Source organism: Bombina bombina, chromosome 2 (assembly GCF_027579735.1).
Source record: "Bombina bombina isolate aBomBom1 chromosome 2, aBomBom1.pri, whole genome shotgun sequence".
Taxonomy (NCBI): Eukaryota; Metazoa; Chordata; class Amphibia; order Anura; family Bombinatoridae; genus Bombina; species Bombina bombina.
In genome coordinates, this window is record NC_069500.1 from 768,967,839 (window position 1) to 768,990,909 (window position 23,071).

Below are 23,071 nucleotides of genomic sequence, written 5' to 3' on the forward strand. Positions count from 1 at the left end.
TCACCCTACCTTGAGACGTCTTCACCCAACCGGGCCTAAGTCCTCAATGAAGCCAGGCGAAGTCTTCATCCAACCGGGCAGAAGAGGTCCTCCAGACGGGCAGAAGTCTTCATCCAGGCGGCATCTTCTATCTTCATCCATCCGACGCGGAGCATCCATACAGACCGACGAATGACGGTTTCTTTAAATGACGTCATCCAAGATGGCGTCCCTTGAATTTCTGGTTGGCTGATAGAATTCTATCAGCCGATCGGAATTAAGGTAGGAAAAATCCTATTGGCTGACTGCATCAGCCAATAGGATTGAAGTTCATTCCTATTGGCTGATCCAATCAGCCGATAGGATTGAGCTCGCATTCTATTGGCTGTTCCAATCAGCCAATAGAATGCGAGCTCAATCCTATTGGCTGATTGCATCAGCCAATAGGATTTTTCTTACCTTAATTCCGATCGGCTGATAGAATTCTATCAGCCAATCGGAATTCAAGGGACGCCATCTTGGATGACGTCATTTAAAGGAACCGTCATTCGTCGGGTAGTCGTCGGTCTGGATGTATTCAAGATTGAGCCGCTCCTCGTCGGATGGATGAAGATGGAAGATGCCGCCTGGATGAAGACTTCTGCCCGTCTGGAGGACCTCTTCTGCCCGGTTGGATGAAGACTTCGCCTGGCTTCGTTGTAGACTTAGGCCCGGTTGGATGAAGACGTCTCAAGGTAGGGTGATCTTCAAGGGGTTAGTGTTAGGTTTTATTAAGGGGGGATTGGGTGGGTTTTAGAGTAGGGTTGGGTGTGTGGGTGGTGGGTTGTAATGTTGGGGGGGGGTATTGTCTTTTTTTTTTTTTTACAGGTAAAAGAGCTGATTACTTTGGGGCAATGCCTTGCAAAAAAGCCCTTTTGAGGGCTATTTGTAATTTGGTATAGGGTAGGGATTTTTATTATTTTGGGGGGCTTTTTTATTTTATTAGGGGGATTAGATTAGGTGTAATTAGTTTAAGAAAATTGAAATTATTTTAGGGGCAGTTTAGGTGTTAAACAATTTTATTTAATTGCGGCGGGGTCCGGGATCAGCAGGATAGGGGTTAATAACTTTATGTAGGTGGCGGCGGTATAGGGGGCAGAAGATTAGGGGTTAATAGGTATAATGTAGGTGGCGGTGGGCTCTGTGAGCGGCGGTTTAGGGGTTAATACATTTATTAGAGCTGCGGCGGAGTCCGGGAGCGGCGGTTTAAGGGTTAATAACTTTATTTAGTTGCGGGGGGCTCTGGGAGAGGGGGTAAAACAGTATAGTATAGTGTGGGTGCTTAGTGACAGGGTAGCAAGAAAGCTGTGAAAAATCCGAAGAGCAGCGAGATCAATGACTGTTAGTTAACAATAGTCCGCTGCTCATCACTCCGTACTTGGTGCGCAGCTTTTTGACAGCTTTCTTGATAATTGTGGAGAACGTATTCAGGTCCGCGGCAGCGATGTTAGGTGATCTTAGGCGAGCGTATTGGTGCCGGCGAATGCAAGAAAGTCGACGGCTTGAATAGTAGAGGCCAATATCTTTTATTTTTCCTTTTTTTTTTTTTTTTTAAGTGGTGACATTATGGGTTGGGCAAAAAAGTATGTATTTAAGTTTTGTATTTTATTTCACCCTTTATTTTTTTTTTGATGCTTTAATTGAATTTGTTTTAAAATTATAGTTGTTGTTTTGTCTTGTCTTTCTCCCTTTGCTTATGCTAATTAGTCTATGGCATCCTTTTTTTTTTGTCTTCCAGTGTCTTCAAACAGATTTTCTGCCAAGGTAATTTCACTGTTTATTGGATTATAAACATAAGCTGAGAATTTGTAATGCTATACCAATGTGTTAATATGCTGTAATTGCAGTAGTGGGAATACAGGATATATACAGTTTAATATAATCATCATTATCTCATGCTCTTCTGCAACCCATATGATTGGCAGATATCTAAAACAAATGATGTAAGTAAAAAAATACCTTCTAGAAACCGCTTATTTCCTTCCTGTTTCAGTCAGGTCAGTTTCTAATTATATTTGGAGTTAGGTAGGTTGTCCTATAGATAAAGAAAGATAGTATGCCCCATTTCAATACTGCATGCTTGCTACTGCAAGGGTCCAGTCAATCGATTATTATTTATGTGGTTTAACTTCTGGTTTTATAGACTGTTCTCTTAGAAGTTTTTCTCTATTGCTTACGCTCACCGATTATAGGCAGAGATTTCAAGTGGAGCTATAATTTTTTTTATTGCTCATGAGCGCTAACAGCGCTCAAGGTAAAAAATTAGCACTTCCAGGTTTGCGCTGGAATCACGACCACGCTATCTCCCGTTCCCCATAGACTTCAATGGGATGCACTAAAGAAATCCTTTTATATTTATTGATCACACGCTAGACCAACTGCTCTAAAGCCAAATGTGCGTTATGCATACTTCAAATTCCTATGTACTTCACTTAGAAGGAAATATATACATACATATAAAAATAAATGTGTATATATATATATATATATATATATATATATATATATATATATATATATATATATATATATATATATATAAAATACTTTTAAACCCTCCTCAGTCAAATACCTTGCCATATACCATATCCTTTTTTGTTTAACCCTTTTACATTTTTTTTTTTTACTATAATTGTAATTTCTTTCCTATGGCATGGAGAGTCCACAAAACATTCTAATTACTAGTGGGATATTCACTCCTGGCTAACAGGAGGAGGCAAAGAGCACCCCACCAGAGCTGTTAAGTATCACTTCCCTTACCCATAACCCTCAGTCATTCTGTTTGCCTTGATCATGGGAGGATGGCGAAGATGGTGTCTGAAGATTTTTTTTTAAGCCCTTTTATGGGTACTTTTCCCTGCAAGCAAGGATTGTGGTCTTGCTGTGTCCATGTCAATCTCTTTAGTAAGAGTAATGGTGGCTATTAGCAGTTAGAAGACGGCGAGGTGGTCTTTGCTTAAACTTCTAACATTATTGCTACCCCTATTATAGAAAGCCAGGTATGGTTACTCTGTTCTTTCTTTTCTATAGGTCCCTGGTATAAACGGAGATGCTGCCACACCTCAGAAAAAGTGTGAAAATGTGTGTGTTCTACTTTAACTTGTTGCAATCGCTTTTCAGCTCAGCTTATTTGGCCCATTCACTTTTGCTGTGCTGCTGTCGGTTTTCACGCCGTTGAAAAAAATAAAATAAAAAATAATTTTTAATTGTGGTCACGTGACCGCTCCTCGGCACTTCCGGTTTTCGGCTTCTCTGTTCAGATCAGAGTTTCCCGCGGCGAGTGTGGAGGTTGCAGTTTCCTCTGTCTACAGTTGCGAATGGATTTGGGCTGTTTTCTGTGCTAGTGGGATAGCAACTTCTGGAGGGGTAAGACATCAGCAGAGCTGATGGTTTTAGGTGCTTAGTTATGTTTTATTGCTTCATATATATAAACTTAATTTGTTTTTGGCATTTCAATTTTTTTGTTAATTGCTAGGAGCTGATTCCCAATTAAGGATACTAATTCTGAAGTTGATTCATTTGAAAAATGCTTATTGTGTTTGGAGGCTAAGATAATTCCTCCTGTACAGTTTTGCTCTTCATGTCTAAATACAACTTTAATTTTTAAAGATAAGATGTCTCTCCCTGAGCCTCCTGTCTCTCAGGATATTGTTATGATACAAAAATTTGCAACAGAGTGGATGTTCCAGGGGGGGTAGACAAAATGAGAAGTGATATACAACAATTGGAGGATTGTAAAATATCAGAGACAGATGCGCCACATGGCCCAATATTGTAGGTTCCAAAGAGTGGTAGGTATTGCTAAATAATTACACTCACATGTGATGAAGCACCTCAGTTGGTGCAAATGGCACAGTCTGGGATCTATAACAGTCACCCAGCAGACCGACCTCCCAAATTTTTACAGGTACTGTGTAAGATAAGAAGCACAAAAAAGCCTATATGGCCTAGTATTGTATGGCTAGAGTGATTCCACACCAGATAATTATATAAAGTTTAAACTCCCATTTGATGGAGCATCTCCAATGATGCTATAGAGACAGGCTGGGATTAATTCAGTCACCCAACAGACTTATAACCATGGTATACAGCATACAATGTCCTCTAGATGGTCTATAGGTCAGTCGTATCCTTGGATAATAACCAATTCAAAGGCAGCAAGTGTTTTTAGTAAAAGTTAAAATCACTTTAATAAAATATGTATAGATTGCGACGCGTTTCTCAGTCTCAGACTGTTTCTTCAGGCATAATAAAAATAGTTTACAAACACTTGCTATATATTCCTAAACAAACCAATTAACATAATTGGTAACACTTGTTGTGGGAGTGATCTGTGACATCATCAGTATCCTAGCTACTGATATGTTTTATCAACAAATGTAGACACAATAATGTATGTTATAAAACAGTGCACATCATAATTTTCAATGCATAGGTTAAATCAAACATTGCATATCATAGTTTGCAGTTTCAAAAATTGGTTAAAACAGCATACATATATACACAATTGTAATGATTCGCATTATCCTTTAAAACCAATAGAATATATATTAAACTGCTTAGTCAAAAATAGTTACTGTTTCTAATTCTATGTCTTATCTACACTGAGTGTATCCTACATCATGGTCAGGTTTGTTCTAATGTTTATTTGACTCTTTGTTTTTTTTAAAAAATTGGAGGATTGGACAAACGACTGGGATCTAAAGTTTAACACCGCAAAGTGTAAAATAATGCATTTAGGGAAGAAAAATCCAAATGTTAATTACAGACTCAATGACACTTTACTGACTGTTACAGACGAGGAACAGGACTCGGGAATTATTATTTCAGATGATTTAAAACTTAGTAAACAATGTAGTAATGCAGCGAGTAAGGCTAGCAGAATGCTTGGATGTATTGGTAGAGATATTTGCAGCAGAAATAGTAAGGTTCTTATGCCACTTTATAGATCATTAGTTAGGCCTCATCTTGAGTATTGTGTGCAGTTCTGGAGGCCATATCTTCAGAAGGATATTAACAAACTTGAATCTGTGCAAAGGAGGGCTACCAAAATGGTACATGGTCTAAAAAATAAAACTTACCAGGATAGGCTCAATGACCTAAATATGTATAGCTTAGAGGAGAGAAGGGAAAGAGGTGATATGATAGCAACTTTCAAGTACATTAAAGGGTTTAGTAAAACTGAGGCTCTGGGTATTTTACATAAAATGGAAAATTCAAGAACAAGGGGTCATGAGCTCAAGTTAAAGGGTAGTAGATTCAGGAGTAATTTGAGGAAGCACTTCTTTACAGAAAGAGTGATTGATTTATGGAATAAACTTCCTCAAGAGGTAGTAGCAACAAACACTGGGGGGGACTTTAAAAATGCATGGGACAAGCATAGGGCTATCCTACGAACTAGATAAGTTTATACTGTTAGGTAAGGTCGGGCAGACTTGCTGGGCCTATGGCTCTTATCTGCCGTCAATATCTATGTTTCTATGTTATCCTAGCTACGCCTCAGCTCTCCCCTCAAGCTTCCTATGCAGTGCCCTGCAGTTCCTCTCAGCCTCCTGGGGGTGTTTTTTATTACCTGGGGATAACACTGCGCTGATTACTTCTGCTATTTCTGCAGCTTTATCAGCTTTCCCAAATGTTTTTGGTAAGCATAAGAGGAAATTTAAACATATTGATGTTAGTAATGCTGACTCCGCTAAGGCTGCGTTAGTCAGTTTGTCTGTTATCTTATGAGGATGATTTTTCAGTGACTTCTGAGGGGGAATTGTCAGATTCTGATACTGCAGTGACGAATTCTACAAAAAAGATTATTTTCAGTTTTAAAGTGATGGTAAACTCTCCCCTTTATAAAATCAGATCTGGAATGTAAGCGCTATTTTAGATGAAGTTTAATTCATTAGCTGTAATGAAGATGCAGTATAACTTAGTTATTAATATAGATATGAAATGCAAATACTGCATGCTCCCCCGCCCACTTCAAAAGTAAACTTTTCTGTGAGCTAACAGATTGAATTGTTGTCCAATCCGCGCTCTCCCCATATGGCACTTTTGTTGTAGCTAGAGCGATGATTGGAGAGTAATTCAATCATTTAGCTGACGGGAAAATTGACTTTTGAAGTGGGTGGTGTAACGTGGGGTATTTGAATTTCATATCTATATTAATAACTAAGTTATAGCGCATCTTCATTGCACATGATGAATAAAACCCCATCTAAAATAGCGCTTACATTCCAGATCTGATTTTTAAAAGGGGAGAGTTTACCATCACTTTAAGTTAGAAAACCTTTGAGTTCTTTTGAAGGAGGTTCTTGCTACTGTGGAAGAAACAGAATTTATGCTTACCTGATAAATTACTTTCTCCAACGGTGTGTCCGGTCCACGGCGTCATCCTTACTTGTGGGATATTCTCTTCCCCAACAGGAAATGGCAAAGAGCCCAGCAAAGCTGGTCACATGATCCCCCCTAGGCTCCGCCTTCCCCAGTCATTCGACCGACGTAAAGGAGGAATATGCATAGGAGAAATCATATACCACCGTGGTGACTGTAGTTAGAGAAAATAATTCATCAGACCTGATTAAAAACCAGGGCGGGCCGTGGACCGGACACACCGTTGGAGAAAGTAATTTATCAGGTAAGCATAAATTCTGTTTTCTCCAACATAGGTGTGTCCGGTCCACGGCGTCATCCTTACTTGTGGGAACCAATACCAAAGCTTTAGGACACGGATGATGGGAGGGAACAAATCAGGTCGCCTAGATGGAAGGCACCACGGCTTGCAAAACCTTTCTCCCAAAAATAGCCTCAGATGAAGCAAAAGTATCAAATTTGTAGAATTTGGTAAAAGTGTGCAGTGAAGACCAAGTCGCTGCCTTACATATCTGATCAACAGAAGCCTCGTTCTTGAAGGCCCATGTGGAAGCCACAGCCCTAGTGGAGTGAGCTGTGATTCTTTCAGGAGGCTGCCGTCCAGCAGTCTCATAAGCCAATCGGATAATGCTTTTAAGCCAGAAAGAGAGAGAGGTAGAAGTTGCTTTTTGACCTCTCCTTTTACCAGAATAAACAACAAACAAAGAAGATGTTTGTCTGAAATCCTTAGTGGCTGCTAAGTAAAATTTGAGAGCACGAACTACATCCAAGTTGTGCAACAAACGTTCCTTCTTTGAAATTGGATTAGGACACAAAGAAGGCACGACTATCTCCTGGTTAATATTTTTGTTAGAAACAACTTTCGGAAGAAAACCAGGTTTAGTACGCAAAACCACCTTATCAGCATGGAACACCAGATATGGAGGAGAACACTGCAGAGCAGATAATTCTGAAACTCTTCTTGCAGAAGAAATTGCAACCAAAAACAAAACTTTCCAAGATAATAACTTTATATCAACGGAATGTAGGGGTTCAAACGGAATCCCCTGAAGAACTGAAAGAACTAGATTGAGACTCCAGGGAGGAGTCAAATTTTTGTAAACAGGCTTGATTCTAACCAGAGCCTGAACAAAAGCTTGAACGTCTGGCACAGCCGCCAGCTTTTTGTGAAGTAAAACAGATAAAGCAGAAATCTGTCCCTTCAAAGAACTTGCAGATAATCCTTTCTCCAAACCTTCTTGAAGAAAGGATAGAATCCTAGGAATTTTTATCTTGTCCCATGGGAATCCTTTAGATTCACACCAACAGATATATCTTTTCCATATTTTATGGTAGATTCTTCTAGTTACAGGCTTTCTAGCCTGAACAAGAGTATCAATGACAGAATCTGAGAACCCTCGCTTTGATAAAATCAAGCGTTCAATCTCCAAGCAGTCAGTTGGAGTGAGGCCAGATTCGGATGTTCGAACGGACCTTGAACAAGAAGGTCCTGTCTCAGAGGTAGCTTCCATGGTGGAGCCGATGACATATTCACCAGGTCTGCATACCAAGTCCTGCGTGGCCACGCAGGAGCTATCAAGATCACCGATACCCTCTCCTGTTTGATCCTGGCTACCAGCCTGGGAATGAGAGGAAACGGTGGGAACACATAAGCTAGGTTGAAGGTCCAAGGTGCTACTAGTGCATCCACTAGAGCCGCCTTGGGATCCCTGGATCTGGACCCGTAGGAAGGAACCTTGAAGTTCTGGCGAGACGCCATCAGATCCATGTCTGGGATGCCCCATAATTGAGTTATGTGGGCAAAGATTTCCGGATGGAGTTCCCACTCCCCCGGATGAAATGTCTGACGACTCAGAAAATCCGCTTCCCAATTGTCCACTCCTGGGATGTGGATTGCAGACAAGTGGCAGGAGTGAGTCTCCGCCCATTGAATTATTTTGGTCACTTCTTCCATCGCCAGGGAACTCCTTGTTCCCCCCTGATGGTTGATATACGCAACCGTCGTCATGTTGTCTGATTGAAACCTTATGAATTTGGCCTTTGCTAGCTGAGGCCAAGCCTTGAGAGCATTGAATATCGCTCTCAGTTCCAGAATGTTTATCGGTAGCAGAGATTCTTCCCGAGACCAAAGACCCTGAGCTTTCAGGGGTTCCCAGACCGCGCCCCAGCCCACCAGACTGGCGTCGGTCGTGACAATGACCCAATCTGGTCTGCGGAAGCTCATCCCTTGTGACAGGTTGTCCAGGGTCAGCCACCAACGGAGTGAATCTCTGGTCCTCTGATCTACTTGTATCGTTGGAGACAAGTCTGTATAATCCCCATTCCACTGTCTGAGCATGCACAGTTGTAATGGTCTTAGATGAATTCGCGCAAAAGGAACTATGTCCATTGCCGCAACCATCAAACCTATTACTTCCATGCACTGCGCTATGGAAGGAAGAAGAACAGAATGAAGTACTTGACAAGAGTTTAGAAGTTTTGATTTTCTGGCTTCTGTCAGAAAAATCCTCATTTCTAAGGAGTCTATTATTGTTCCCAAGAAGGGGACTCTTGTTGACGGAGATAGAGAACTTTTCTCTACGTTCACTTTCCACCCGTGAGATCTGAGAAAGGCTAGGACAATGTCCGTATGAGCCTTTTCTTGTGACAGGGACGACGCTTGAATCAGAATGTCGTCCAAGTAAGGTACTACTGCAATGCCCCTCGGTCTTAGCACCGCTAGAAGGGACCCTAGTACCTTTGTGAAAATTCTTGGGGCAGTGGCTAATCCGAATGGAAGTGCCACAAACTGGTAATGTTTGTCCAGAAAGGCGAACCTTAGGAACTGATGATGTTCCTTGTGGATAGGAATATGTAGATACGCATCCTTTAAATCCACCGTGGTCATGAATTGACCTTCCTGGATGGTAGGAAGAATTGTTCGAATGGTTTCCATTTTGAACGATGGAACCCTGAGAAATTTGTTTAAGATCTTGAGATCCAAGATTGGTCTGAATGTTCCCTCTTTTTTGGGAACTATGAACAGATTGGAGTAGAATCCCATCCCTTGTTCCTTTAATGGAACGGGATGAATCACTCCCATTTTTAACAGGTCTTCTACACAATGTAAGAATGCCTGTTTTTTTATGTGGTCTGAAGACAATTGAGACCCGTGGAACCTTCCCCTTGGGGGTAGCTCCTTGAATTCCAGAAGATAACCTTGGGAGACTATTTCTAGGGCCCAAGGATCCAGAACATCTCTTGCCCATGCCTGAGCGAAGAGAGAAAGTCTGCCCCCCACCAGATCCGGTCCCGGATCGGGGGCCAACATCTCATGCTGTCTTTGTAGCAGTAGCAGGCTTCTTGGCCTGCTTTCCTTTGTTCCAGCCTTGCATTGGCCTCCAGGCAGGCTTGGCTTGAGACGTATTACCCTCTTGCTTAGAGGGTGTAGAACTTGAGGCTGGTCCGTTTCTACGAAAGGGACGAAAATTAGGTTTATTTTTAGCCTTGAAAGACCTATCCTGAGGAAGGGCATGGCCCTTTCCCCCAGTGATATCTGAAATAATCTCTTTCAAATCAGGGCCAAACAGCGTTTTCCCCTTGAAAGGAATATTAAGCAATTTGTTCTTGGATGACGCATCCGCTGACCAAGACTTTAGCCAAAGCGCTCTGCGCGCCACAATAGCAAACCCTGAATTTTTCGCCGCTAATCTAGCTAATTGCAGGGTAGCGTCTAGAGTAAAAGAGTTAGCCAATTTAAGAGCGCGAATTCTGTCCATAATCTCCTCATAAGAGGTATCTTTATCTAGCGACTTTTCTAGTTCATCAAACCAGAAACACGCTGCTGTAGTAACAGGAACAATGCATGAAATTGGCTGTAGAAGGTAACCTTGCTGAACAAACATCTTTTTAAGCAAACCTTCTAACTTTTTATCCATAGGATCTTTGAAAGCACAACTATCTTCTATAGGGATAGTAGTGCGTTTGTTTAAAGTAGAGACCGCCCCCTCGACCTTAGGGACTGTCTGCCATAAGTCCTTTCTGGGGTCGACTATAGGAAACAATTTCTTAAATATAGGGGGAGGGACAAAAGGTATGCCGGGCCTTTCCCATTCTTTGTTTACAATATCCGCCACCCGCTTGGGTATAGGAAAAGCTTCGGGGGGCACCGGGACCTCTAGGAACTTGTCCATCTTACATAATTTCTCTGGAATGACCAAATTGTCACAATCATCCAGAGTAGATAACACCTCCTTAAGCAGAGCGCGGAGATGTTCCAATTTAAATTTGAACGTAATAACATCCGGTTCAGCTTGTTGAGAAATTTTTCCTGAATCTGAAATTTCTCCCTCAGACAAAACCTCCCTAGCCCCTTCAGACTGGTGTAAGGGCATGTCAGAACCATTATCATCTGCGCCCTCATGCTCTTCAGTATCTAAAACAGAGCAGTCGCGCTTTCGCTGATAAGTGGGCATTTTGGCTAAAATGTTTTTAATAGAATTATCCATTACAGCCGTTAATTGTTGCATAGTAAGAAGAATAGGCGCACTAGATGTACTAGGGGCCTCTTGTGTGGGCAAGACTGGTGTAGACACATAAGGGGATGATGCAGTACCATGCTTACTCCCCTCACTAGAGGAATCATCTTGGGCATCATTTTCACTATCACATGCATCACATCTATTTAAATGAGAAGGAACTTTGGCTTCCTGACATACAGAACATAGTCTATCTGATGGTACAGACATGTTAAACAGGCATAAACTTGATAACAAAGTACAAAAAACGTTTTAAAATAAAACCGTTACTGTCACTTTAAATTTTAAACTGAACACACTTTATTACTGAATATGCGAAAAAGTATGAAGGAATTGTCCAAAATTCACCAAAATTTCACCACAGTGTCATAAAGCCTTGAAAGTATTGTACACCAAATTTGAAAGTTTTAACTCTTAAAATAACGGAACCGGAGCCGTTTTTACATTTAACCCCTATACAGTCCCTGGTATCTGCTTTGCTGAGACCCAACCAAGCCCAGAGGGGAATACGATACCAAATGACGCCTTCAGCACGCTTTTTCAGTGTATCAGAGCTCCTCACACATGCATCTGCATGCTTTGATTCCCAAAAAACAACTGCGCATTAGTGGCGCGAAACTGAGGCTCTGCCTATGACTAGAGAAGGCCCCCAGTGAAAAAGGTGTCCAATACAGTGCCTGCCGTTTTTATTATCAAAATTCCCAGATAAAAACAACTCCTCAGAGTAACAAACCATTAAACATGCTTATAAAACAAACGTTTTAGCCCAGAAAAATGTCTACCAGTCTTTAAAGCCCTTGTGAAGCCCTTTATAAATTGTTATTAAAATGGCTTACCGGATCCCATAGGGAAAATGACAGCTTCCAGCATTACCAAGTCTTGTTAGAAATGTGTCATACTTCAAGCAGTAAAAGTCTGCACACTGTTCCCCCCAACTGAAGTTACTTCATCTCAACAGTCCTGTGTGGAAACAGCCATCGATTTTAGTAACGGTTGCTAAAATCATCTTCCTCTTACAAACAGAAATCTTAGTCTCCTTTCTGTTTCAGAGTAAATAGTACATACCAGCACTATTTTAAAATAACAAACTCTTGATTGAAGCAATAAAACTACATTTAAACACCAAAAAACTCTAAGCCATCTCCGTGGAGATGTTGCCTGTACAACGGCAAAGAGAATGACTGGGGAAGGCGGAGCCTAGGGGGGATCATGTGACCAGCTTTGCTGGGCTCTTTGCCATTTCCTGTTGGGGAAGAGAATATCCCACAAGTAAGGATGACGCCGTGGACCGGACACACCTATGTTGGAGAAATCTGATGCATCTGTTGCTGAGAATCCAAATAGGTCTAGTAAGCTTAGTAGGGTATATGATGTACCCTCATTTGTGGAAGTAGTTCCAGTTCCAGACTGTATGACAGATATTTATAACTCAGGAATGAGATAAACCAGGGATTCCTTTTTCCCCGTCCCCTGTTTTTAAAAAGATGTTTCTGTTGCTAATGCTATTTGTGATTCGTGGCGCATGGGGCCCAAGGTAGAGGGAGCTAAGAGAACTACTATTCCTATTGAAGATAGTTCTTTCAAGGATCCCATGGATTAGAAGCTTGAGACTTTTTTGAAGATGTACATTCATCAGGGATTACAGTGGCAACCTGTGGCTAGTATTGCTACAGTTGCGGGGGCATCATCTTATTGGTGCAATGACTTATCTAATCCTATCCTAGAAGAGATTACTATAGAGGAGATCCAAGACAGAATCAATTCTCTCAAGCTAGCCAATAACTTTATTTGTGATGCCAACAATCAAGTTCTTAGGCTGGGTGTGAAGATTTCTGGTTTTACTGTTTTAGCTCGCAGAGCTCTGTGGTTAAAATCTTGGTCTGCAGATTTTACATCCAAGTCCAAGCTTTTATCTCTGCCTTGTAAGGGTAAAACCTTGGTCTGGCAGAAATAATTTCAGGTGGAAAGGGGTCATTCCTACCTCAGGATAAAAAGAATAGACCAAAGGGTCGCCAGAATTCTAATTTCTCTTGTAATGTGTATCCAGTCCACGGATCATCCATTACTTGTGGGATATTCTCATTCCCAACAGGAAGTTGCAAGAGGACACCCACAGCAGAGCTGTTATATAGCTCCTCCCCTCACTACCATACCCAGTCATTCTCTTGCAACTCTCAACACGCATGGAGGTAGTAAGAGGAGTGGTGAAAAATAGTTAGTTTATTTCCTTCAATCAAAAGTTTGTTATTTTTAAATAGTACCCGAGTTGTGCTATTTTATCTCAGGCAGAGATAGAAGAAGAATCTGCCTGAGTTTTCTATGATCTTAGCAGGTTGTAACTAAGATCTATTGCTGTTCTCACATATGTCTGAGGAGAGAGGTAACTTCAGAGGGAGAATGGCGTGCAGTTTACTCTGCTTGAGGTATGTGCAGTTATAATTTTTTCTTGGATTGGAAATGCTAGAAAATGCTGCTGATACCTGATAAATGTAAGTTAAGCCTGAATACAGTGATTTAATAACGACTGGTATCATGCTTGCTCTCAGGGGTAATACCCTTATAGAAATGCTATATAAAACGTTTGCTGGCATGTTTAATCGTTTTTTATATATGCTTGGTGATAAAACTTTATTGGGGCCTAATTTTTTCCACATGGCTGGCTTTATTTTTGCCTAGAAACAGTTTCCTGAGGCTTTCCACTGTTGTAATATGAGTGGGAGGGGCCTATTTTAGCGCTTTTTTGCGCAGTTAAAATTACAGACTGAGACATCCAGTTTTCCTCAGAAGTTCCCTGAATGCTACAGGACATCTCTAAAGGGTCTAAAATCATTTATAGGGGAAGGTAGGTTTGTTGTGACTGGTAAAAAACGTCTGTCGTTTTTTTGATCCGTTTTTTGAACTAAGGGGTTAATCATCCATTTGCAAGTGGGTGCAATGCTCTGTTAGCCTATTACATACACTGTAAAAATTTCGTTTGTGTAACTGCCTTTTTTCACTGTTTTTCAAATTTTGACAAAATTTGTTTCTCTTAAAGGCACAGTACCGTTTTTTATATTTGCTTGTTAACTTGATTTAAAGTGTTTTCCAAGCTTGCTAGTCTCATTGCTAGTCTGTATAAACATGTCTGACATAGAGGAAACTCCTTGTTCATTATGTTTAAAAGCCATGGTGGAACCCCCTCTTAGAATGTGTACCAATTGTACTGATTTCACTTTAAGCAATAAAGATCATATTTTGTCTTTAAAAAATTTATCACCAGAGGAATCTAACGAGGGGGAAGTTATGCCGACTAACTCTCCCCACGTGTCAGATTCTTTGACTCCCGCTCAAGGGACCCACGCTGAAATGGCGCCAAGTACATCAAGGGCGCCCATAGCGATTACTTTACAAGACATGGCAGCAGTCATGGATAATACACTGTCAGCGGTATTAGCCAGACTACCTGAATTTAGAGGTAAGCGAGATAGCTCTGGGGTTAGACGAAATGCAGAGCATACTGACGCTTTAAGAACCATGTCTGATACTGCCTCACAATATGCTGAAGCTGAGGAAGGAGAACTTCAGTCTGTGGGTGATGTTTCTTATTCAGGAAGGGTACCTGATTCTGATATTTCTACATTTAAATTTAAGCTTGAACACCTCCGTGTGTTACTTAAGGAGGTTTTAGCTGCTCTGAATGACTGTGACACAATTGCAGTGCCAGAGAAATTGTGTAGACTGGATAAATACTATGCAGTGCCGGTGTGTACTGATGTTTTTCCAATACCTAAAAGGTTTACAGAAATTATTACTAAGGAATGGGATAGACCAGGTGTGCCGTTCTCTCCCCCCTCCTATTTTTTTAGAAAAATGTTTCCTATAGACGCCACCACACGGGACTTATGGCAGACAGTCCCTAAGGTGGAGGGAGCAGTTTCTACTTTAGCAAAGCGTACTACTATCCCTGTCGAGGACAGTTGTGCTTTTTCAGATCCAATGGATAAAAAATTAGAAGGTTACCTTAAGAAAATATTTAGTAACAAGGTTTTATCCTACAGCCCCTTGCATGCATTGCCCCTGTCACTGCTGCTGCGGCGTTCTGGTTTGAGTCTCTGGAAGAGGCCTTACAGGTAGCGACTCCATTGGATGACATACTTGGCAAACTTAGGGCACTTAAGCTAGCCAATTCTTTTGTTTCTGATGCCATTGTTCATTTGACTAAACTAACGGCTAAGAATTCTGGTTTTGCTATACAGGCGAGCAGGGCGCTATGGCTTAAATCATGGTCAGCTGACGTGACTTCAAAATCTAAGCTGCTTAACATTCCCTTCAAGGGGCAGACCTTATTCGGGCCTGGTTTGAATGAGATTATTGCTGATATCACTGGAGGAAAAGGCCATGCCCTTCCTCAGGACGGGTCCAAATCCAGGGCCAAACAGTCTAATTTTCGTGCCTTTCGAAACTTCAAGGCAGGTGCGGCATCAACCTCCTCTAATGCAAGACAAGAGGGAACTGTTGCTCAGTCCAAGGCAGTCTGGAGGCCTAACCAGACCCGGAACAAAGGTAAGCAGGCTAAAAAACCTGCTGCTGCCTCTAAGACAGCATGAAGGAACGGCCCCCTATCCGTTTACGGATCTAGTGGGGGGCAGACTTTCACTCTTCGCCCAGGCGTGGGCAAGAGATGTTAAGGATCCCTGGGCGTTGGAAATTATATCCCAGGGATATCTTCTGGACTTCAAAGTTTCTCCCCCAAAAGGGAGATTTCACCTTTCACAATTATCTGCAAACCAGATAAAGAGAGAGGCATTCTTACACTGTGTACGAGACCTCCTAGTTATGGGAGTGATCCATCCAGTTCCAAAAGAGGAACAAGGACAGGGTTTTTACTCAAATCTGTTTGTGGTTCCCAAAAAGGAGGGAACCTTCAGACCAATTTTGGATCTAAAGATCTTAAACAAATTCCTCAGGGTTCCATCATTCAAGATGGGAACTATTCGTACCATCCTGCCTATGATCCAGGAGGGTCAATATATGACTACAGTGGATCTAAAGGATGCTTATCTTCACATTCCGATACACAAAGATCATCATCATCGGTTTCTCAGGTTTGCCTTTCTGGACAGGCATTACCAGTTTGTAGCTCTTCCTTTTGGATTAGCTACAGCCCCAAGAATCTTCACGAAGGTTCTAGGGTCGCTTCTGGCGGTTCTAAGGCCGCGGGGCATTTCGGTGGCCCCTTATTTAGACGACATCCTGATACAGGCGTCAAACTTTCAGATTGCCAAGTCTCATACGGACATAGTACTAGCATTTCTGAGGTCGCATGGGTGGAAAGTGAACGAGGAAAAGTTCTCTATCCCCACTCACAAGAGTTTCCTTCCTAGGGACTCTGATAGATTCTATAGAAATGAAAATTTACCTGACGGAGTCCAGGTTATCAAAACTTCTAAATTCCTGCCGTATTCTTCATTCAATTCCACGCCCTTCGGTGGCTCAGTGCATGGAAGTAATCGGCTTAATGGTAGCGGCAATGGACATAGTGCCGTTTGCACGCTTACATCTCAGACCGCTGCAACTATGCATGCTCAGTCAGTGGAACGGGGATTACACAGATTTGTCCCCTCTACTAAATCTGGATCAAGAGACCAGGGATTCTCTTCTCTGGTGGCTATCTCGGGTCCATCTGTCCAAAGGTATGACCTTTCGCAGGCCAGATTGGACAATTGTGACGACAGATGCCAGCCTTCTAGGTTGGGGTGCAGTCTGGAACTCCCTGAAGGCTCAGGGATCGTGGACTCAGGAGGAGTCACTCCTTCCAATAAATATTCTGGAATTGAGAGCGATATTCAATGCTCTTCAAGCTTGGCCTCAGTTAGCAACTCTGAGGTTCATCAGATTTCAGTCGGACAGCATCACGACTGTGGCTTACATCAACCATCAAGGGGGAACAAGAAGTTCCCTAGCGATGTTAGAAGTCTCAAAGATAATTTGCTGGGCGGAGATTCACTCTTGCCACCTATCACCTATCCATATCCCAGGTGTAGAGAACTGGGAGGCGGATTTTCTAAGTCGACAGACTTTTCATCCGGGGGAATGGGAACTCCATCCGGAGGTGTTTGCACAAGTGGTTCATCGCTAGGGCAAACCAGAGTTGGATCTCATGGCGTCTCGACAGAACGCCAAGCTTCCTTGTTACGGATCCAGGTCCAGGGACCCCAAGGCGACGCTGATAGATGCTCTAGCAGCGCCCTGGTCTTTCAACCTGGCTTATGTGTTTCCACCGTTTCCTTTGCTCCCTCGACTGACTGCCAAGATCAAGCAGGAGAGAGCATCGGTGATTCTAATAGCGCCTGCGTGGCCACGCAGGACCTGGTATGCAGATCTAGGGGACATGTCATCCTTTCCACCATGGACTCTGCCTCTGAGACAGGACCTTCTACTTCAGGGTCCTTTCCACCATCCAAATCTAATTTCTCTGAGACTGACTGCATGGAGATTGAACGCCTGATTTTATCAAAGCGTGGTTTCTCCGTGTCAGTCATTGATACCTTGATACAGGCACGAAAGCCTGTCACCAGGAAAATTTATCATAAAATATGGCGTAAATATCTTTACTGGTGTGAATCCAAGGGTTACTCATGGAGTAAAGTCAGGATTCCCAGGATATTATCCTTTCTCCAAGATGGTTTGGAAAAAGGATTGTCAGCTAGTTCCTTAAAGGGACAGATTTCTGCTCGGTCTATTCTTTTGCACAAGCGTCTGGCAGATGTTCCAGACGTTCAGGTATTTTGCCAGGCTTTAGTTAGAATCAAGCCTGTGTTTAAACCGGTTGCTCCGCCATGGAGCTTAAATTTGGTTCTTAAGGTTCTTCAAGGAGTTCCATTTGAACCTCTCCATTCCATAGATATCAAACTTTTATCTTGGAAAGTTCTTTTTTTGGTAGCTATTTCCTCGGCTCGTAGAGTCTCCGAGTTATCTGCCTTACAATGTGATTCTCCTTATCTGATTTTCCATACGGATAAGGTTGTCCTGCGTACCAAACCTGGGTTTTTACCTAAGGTGGTATCTAACAAGAATATCAATCAAGAGATTGTTGTTCCATCATTGTGTCCTAATCCTTCTTCAAAGAAGGAACGTCTGTTACACAATCTAGACGTAGTTCAGGCTTTAAAGTTTTACTTACAAGCTACTAAAGATTTTCGACAAACATCTGCTTTGTTTGTGGTTTACTCTGGACAGAGGAGAGGTCAAAAGGCTTCGGCAACCTCTCTTTCTTTTTGGCTAAGAAGCATAATACGCTTAGCCTATGAGACTGCTGGACAGCAGCCCCCTGAAAGGATTACAGCTCATTCCACTAGAGCTGTGGCTTCCACCTGGGCCTTTAAAAATGAGGCGTCTGTTGAACAGATTTGCAAAGCGGCGACTTGGTCTTTCGCTTCATACTTTTTCAAAATTCTACAAATTTGACACTTTTGCTTCTTCGGAGGCTATTTTTGGGAGAAAGGTTTTACAGGCAGTGGTACCTTCCATTTAAGTACCTGCCTTGTCCCTCCCTTCATCCGTGTACTTTAGCATTGGTATCCCACAAGTAATGGATGATCCGTGGACTGGATACACCTTACAAGAGAAAACACAATTTATGCTTACCTGATAAATTTATTTCTCTTGTGGTGTATCCAGTCCACGGCCCGCCCTGTCATTTTAAGGCAGGTAATTTTTAGATTTAAACTACAGTCACCACTGCACCCTATGGTTTCTCCTTTCTCTGCTTGTTTTCGGTCGAATGACTGGATATGGTAGTGAGGGGAGGAGCTATATAACAGCTCTGCTGTGGGTGTCCTCTTGCAACTTCCTGTTGGGAATGAGAATATCCCACAAGTAATGGATGATCTGTGGACTGGATACACCACAAGAGAAATACATTTATCAGGTAAGCATAAATTGTGTTTCTCCTGTTAAGTGTAGTCAGTCCACGGGTCATCCATTACTTATGGGATTATATCTCCTCCCTAACAGGAAGTGCAAGAGGATCACCCAAGCAGAGCTGCTATATAGCTCCTCCCCTCTACGTCATATCCAGTCATTCTCTTGCACCTAACTAAAGATAGGACGTGTGAGAGGACTGTGGTGTGTTAAATTTAGTTTTTATTTCTTTAATCAAAAGTTTGTTATTTTAAACGTCACCGGAGTGTGTTGTTTGTTCTCAGGCAGCATTAGAAGAAGAATCTGCCTGAGTTTTTCTATGATCTTAGCGGCCGTAACTAAGATCCACTTGCTGTTCTCGGCCATTCTGAGGAGTGAGGTAACTTCAGAACAGGGGATAGCATGCAGGGCCCACCTGCAAGGAGGTATGTGCAGTAAATTATTTTCTAAGGAATGGAATTGACTGAGAAAATACTGCTAATACCGATGTAATGTAAGTGCAGCCTTAAATGCAGTAGTAGCGACTGGTATCAGGCTGATATGTATGTATGTATACTCTGAGGTATTTCTGGGGAATAGAAAATACTATCAATATTAAAGTAATATTTGAGCCTGCACTGCAGTGAAAGCGACTAGCAGCAGGCTTATTAATAACACTTCATAATTTTCAATTTTTAAAACGTTTACTGGCATGTTAATCGTTTTTTCTGAGGTACTTGGTGATAAAACTTTATGGGCATGATTTTTACCACATGGCTGTCGTTTTTTTCTGAATAAAAACAGTTTACTGAGCTTCCCCACTGTTGTAATATGAGTGGGAGGGGCCTATTTTAGCGCTTTATTGCGCAGTAAAAATTTAGTCACAGTCTTCCTATTTCTTCCTCCATGATCCAGGACGTCTCTACAGAGCCCAGGGGTCTCCAAAATTAGTTTGAGGGAGGTAATCAGTCACAGCAGACCTGTGACAGTGTGTTTGACTGTGATAAAAACGTTTATTATTTCAACTGTTATCCGTTTTGGGTATTAAGGGGTTAATCATCCTTTTGCTGGTGGGTGCAATCCTCTGCTAACTTTATACATTTTCTGTTAAATTTTGGTTGTTTTAACATATTTGGTTCATTGTTAATTCAACTGTGTCACATTTTTATGTTTCTTAAAGGCGCAGTAGCGTTTTTTATATAGCTTGTAAATTTATTTAAAAGTTTTTTCCAAGCTTGCTAGTGTTATTGCTAGTCTGTTTAAACATGTCTGACACAAATTAATCTGTTTGTTCATTATGTTTAAAGGCCAATGTGGAGCCCAATAGAAATTTGTGCACTCAATGTATAGATGTTACTTTGAATAAAAGTCAAACTTTATATGTTAAAAAAATATCACCAGACAACGAGGGGGAAGTTATGCCGACTAACTCTCCTCACGTGTCAGTACCTTCGCCTCCCGCTCAGGAGGTGCGTGATATTGTGGCGCCAAGTACATCAGGGCGGCCCATACAAATCACTTTGCAAGACATGGCTAATGTTATGACTGAAGTACTATCTAAATTGCCAGAATTAAGAGGTAAACGCGATCACTCTGGGGTAAGAACAGAGTGCGCTGATAATACTAGAGCCATGTCTGATACTGCGTCACAATTTGCAGAACATGAGGATGGAGAGCTTCATTCTGTGGGTGACGGATCTGATCTAAGTAAACTGGATTCAGAGATTTCAAATTTTAAATTTAAGCTTGAGAACCTCCCTGTATTACTAGGGGAGGTATTAGCGGCTCTGAATGATTGTAACACGGTTTCAATTCCAGAGAAAGTATGTAGGCTGGATAAATATTTTGCGGTACCGGCGTGTACTGACGTTTTTCCTATACCTAAAAGGCTTACAGAAATTGTTAACAAGGAGTGGGATAGACCCGGTGTGCCCTTTTCACCCCCTCCTATATTTAGAAAAATGTTTCCAATAGACGCCACCACACGGGACCTATGGCAGACGGTCCCTAAGGTGGAGGGAGCAGTTTCTACTCTGGCTAAGCGCACCACTATCCCGGTGGAGGATAGCTGTGCTTTTTCAGATCCAATGGATAAAAAGTTAGAGGGTTACCTTAAGAAAATGTTTGTTCAGCAAGGTTTTATATTACAACCCCTTGCATGCATCGCGCCTGTCACTGCTGCGGCGGCATTCTGGTTTGAGTCTCTGGAAGAGACCCTTAGCACAGCTCCATTGGATGAGATTATGAACAAGCTTAAAGCCCTTAAGCTAGCTAATTCATTTATTTCTGATGCCGTAATACACTTAACCAAACTTACGGCTAAGAACTCCGGATTCGCCATTCAAGCGCGCAGAGCGCTGTGGCTTAAATCCTGGTCAGCTGATGTGACTTCTAAATCTAAATTGCTTAATATTCCTTTCAAAGGGCAGACATTATTCGGGCCCGGCTTGAAAGAAATTATCGCTGACATTACTGGAGGTAAGGGCCATGCCCTGCCTCAAGACAGGGCCAAACCAAAGGCTAAACAGTCTAATTTTCGTGCCTTTCGTAACTTCAAGGCAGGAGCAGCATCAACTTCCTCCGCTCCAAGACAGGAAGGAACTGTTGCTCGCTACAGACAGGGCTGGAAACCTAACCAGTCCTGGAACAAGGGCAAGCAGGCCAGAAAACCTGCTGCTGCCCCTAAGACAGCATGAAGTGAGGGCCCCCGATCCGGAAACGGATCTAGTGGGGGGCAGACTTTCTCTCTTCGCCCAGGCTTGGGCAAGAGATGTCCAGGATCCCTGGGCGTTGGAGATCATATCTCAGGGATATCTTCTGGACTTCAAAGCTTCTCCTCCACAAGGGAGATTTCATCTTTCAAGGTTATCAGCAAACCAGATAAAGAAAGAGGCGTTTCTACGCTGTGTACAAGACCTCTTACTAATGGGAGTGATCCACCCAGTTCCGCGGTCGGAACACGGGCAAGGATTCTATTCAAATCTGTTTGTGGTTCCCAAAAAAGAGGGAACCTTCAGACCAATCTTGGACTTAAAGATCCTAAACAAATTCCTAAGAGTTCCATCGTTCAAAATGGAAACTATTCGAACCATCTTACCCATGATCCAAGAGGGTCAGTACATGACCACAGTGGATTTAAAGGATGCCTACCTTCACATACCGATTCACAAGGATCATTACCGGTATCTAAGATTTGCCTTCCTAAACAGGCATTACCAGTTTGTAGCTCTTCCTTTCGGGTTAGCTACAGCTCCAAGAATCTTTACAAAGGTTCTGGGCTCTCTTCTGGCGGTACTAAGACCGCGAGGCATAGCGGTAGCTCCGTACCTAGGCGACATTCTGATACAAGCGTCAAGTTTCCAAACTGCCAAGTCTCATACAGAGTTAGTTCTGGCATTTCTAAGGTCGCATGGGTGGAAGGTGAACGTAGAAAAGAGTTCTCTATTGCCACTCACAAGAGTTCCCTTTCTAGGGACTCTTATAGATTCTGTAGAAATGAAAATTTACCTGACGGAGGACAGGTTATCCAAACTTCTAAATGCTTGCCGTGTCCTTCATTCCATTCAACACCCGTCAGTGGCTCAGTGCATGGAGGTAATCGGCTTAATGGTAGCGGCAATGGACATAGTACCATTTGCGCGCCTGCATCTCAGACCGCTGCAATTGTGCATGCTAAGTCAGTGGAATGGGGATTACTCAGATTTGTCCCCTCTGCTAAATCTGGATCAAGAGACCAGAGATTCTCTTCTATGGTGGCTTTCTCGGCCACATCTGTCCAAGGGGATGCCCTTCCGCAGGCCAGATTGGACGATTGTAACAACAGACGCCAGCCTTCTAGGTTGGGGCGCAGTCTGGAATTCCCTGAAGGCTCAGGGATCATGGACTCAGGAGGAGAGTCTCCTTCCAATAAACATTCTGGAATTAAGAGCAATTTTCAATGCTCTTCTGGCTTGGCCTCAGTTAGCAACTCTGAGGTTCATCAGGTTTCAGTCGGACAACATCACGACTGTGGCTTACATCAACCATCAAGGAGGAACAAGGAGTTCCCTAGCGATGATGGAAGTCTCAAAGATAATTCGCTGGGCAGAGTCTCACTCTTGCCACCTGTCAGCGATCCACATCCCAGGCGTGGAGAACTGAGAGGCGGATTTTCTAAGTCGCCAGACCTTTCATCCGGGGGAGTGGGAACTTCATCCGGAGGTGTTTGCCCAACTGCTTCATCATTGGGGCAAACCAGATCTGGATCTCAGGGACCCGGGAGCGGTGCTGATAGATGCTCTGACAGCACCTTA

General features: G+C 42.5%; 1 protein-coding gene across 1 annotated transcript in view; it reads left to right on the forward strand.

Moving 5' to 3' along the window:
• The window catches only part of SLC25A42 (solute carrier family 25 member 42), a 428,471-nt gene that overhangs the window by 122,549 nt on the left and 282,851 nt on the right, over positions 1–23,071 (forward strand). Inside the window, exon 4 of the mRNA XM_053702913.1 lies at positions 1,757–1,782. Within this exon, the coding sequence (XP_053558888.1) occupies positions 1,757–1,782 (26 nt within the window). The remainder of the gene's footprint in view (positions 1–1,756; positions 1,783–23,071) is intronic.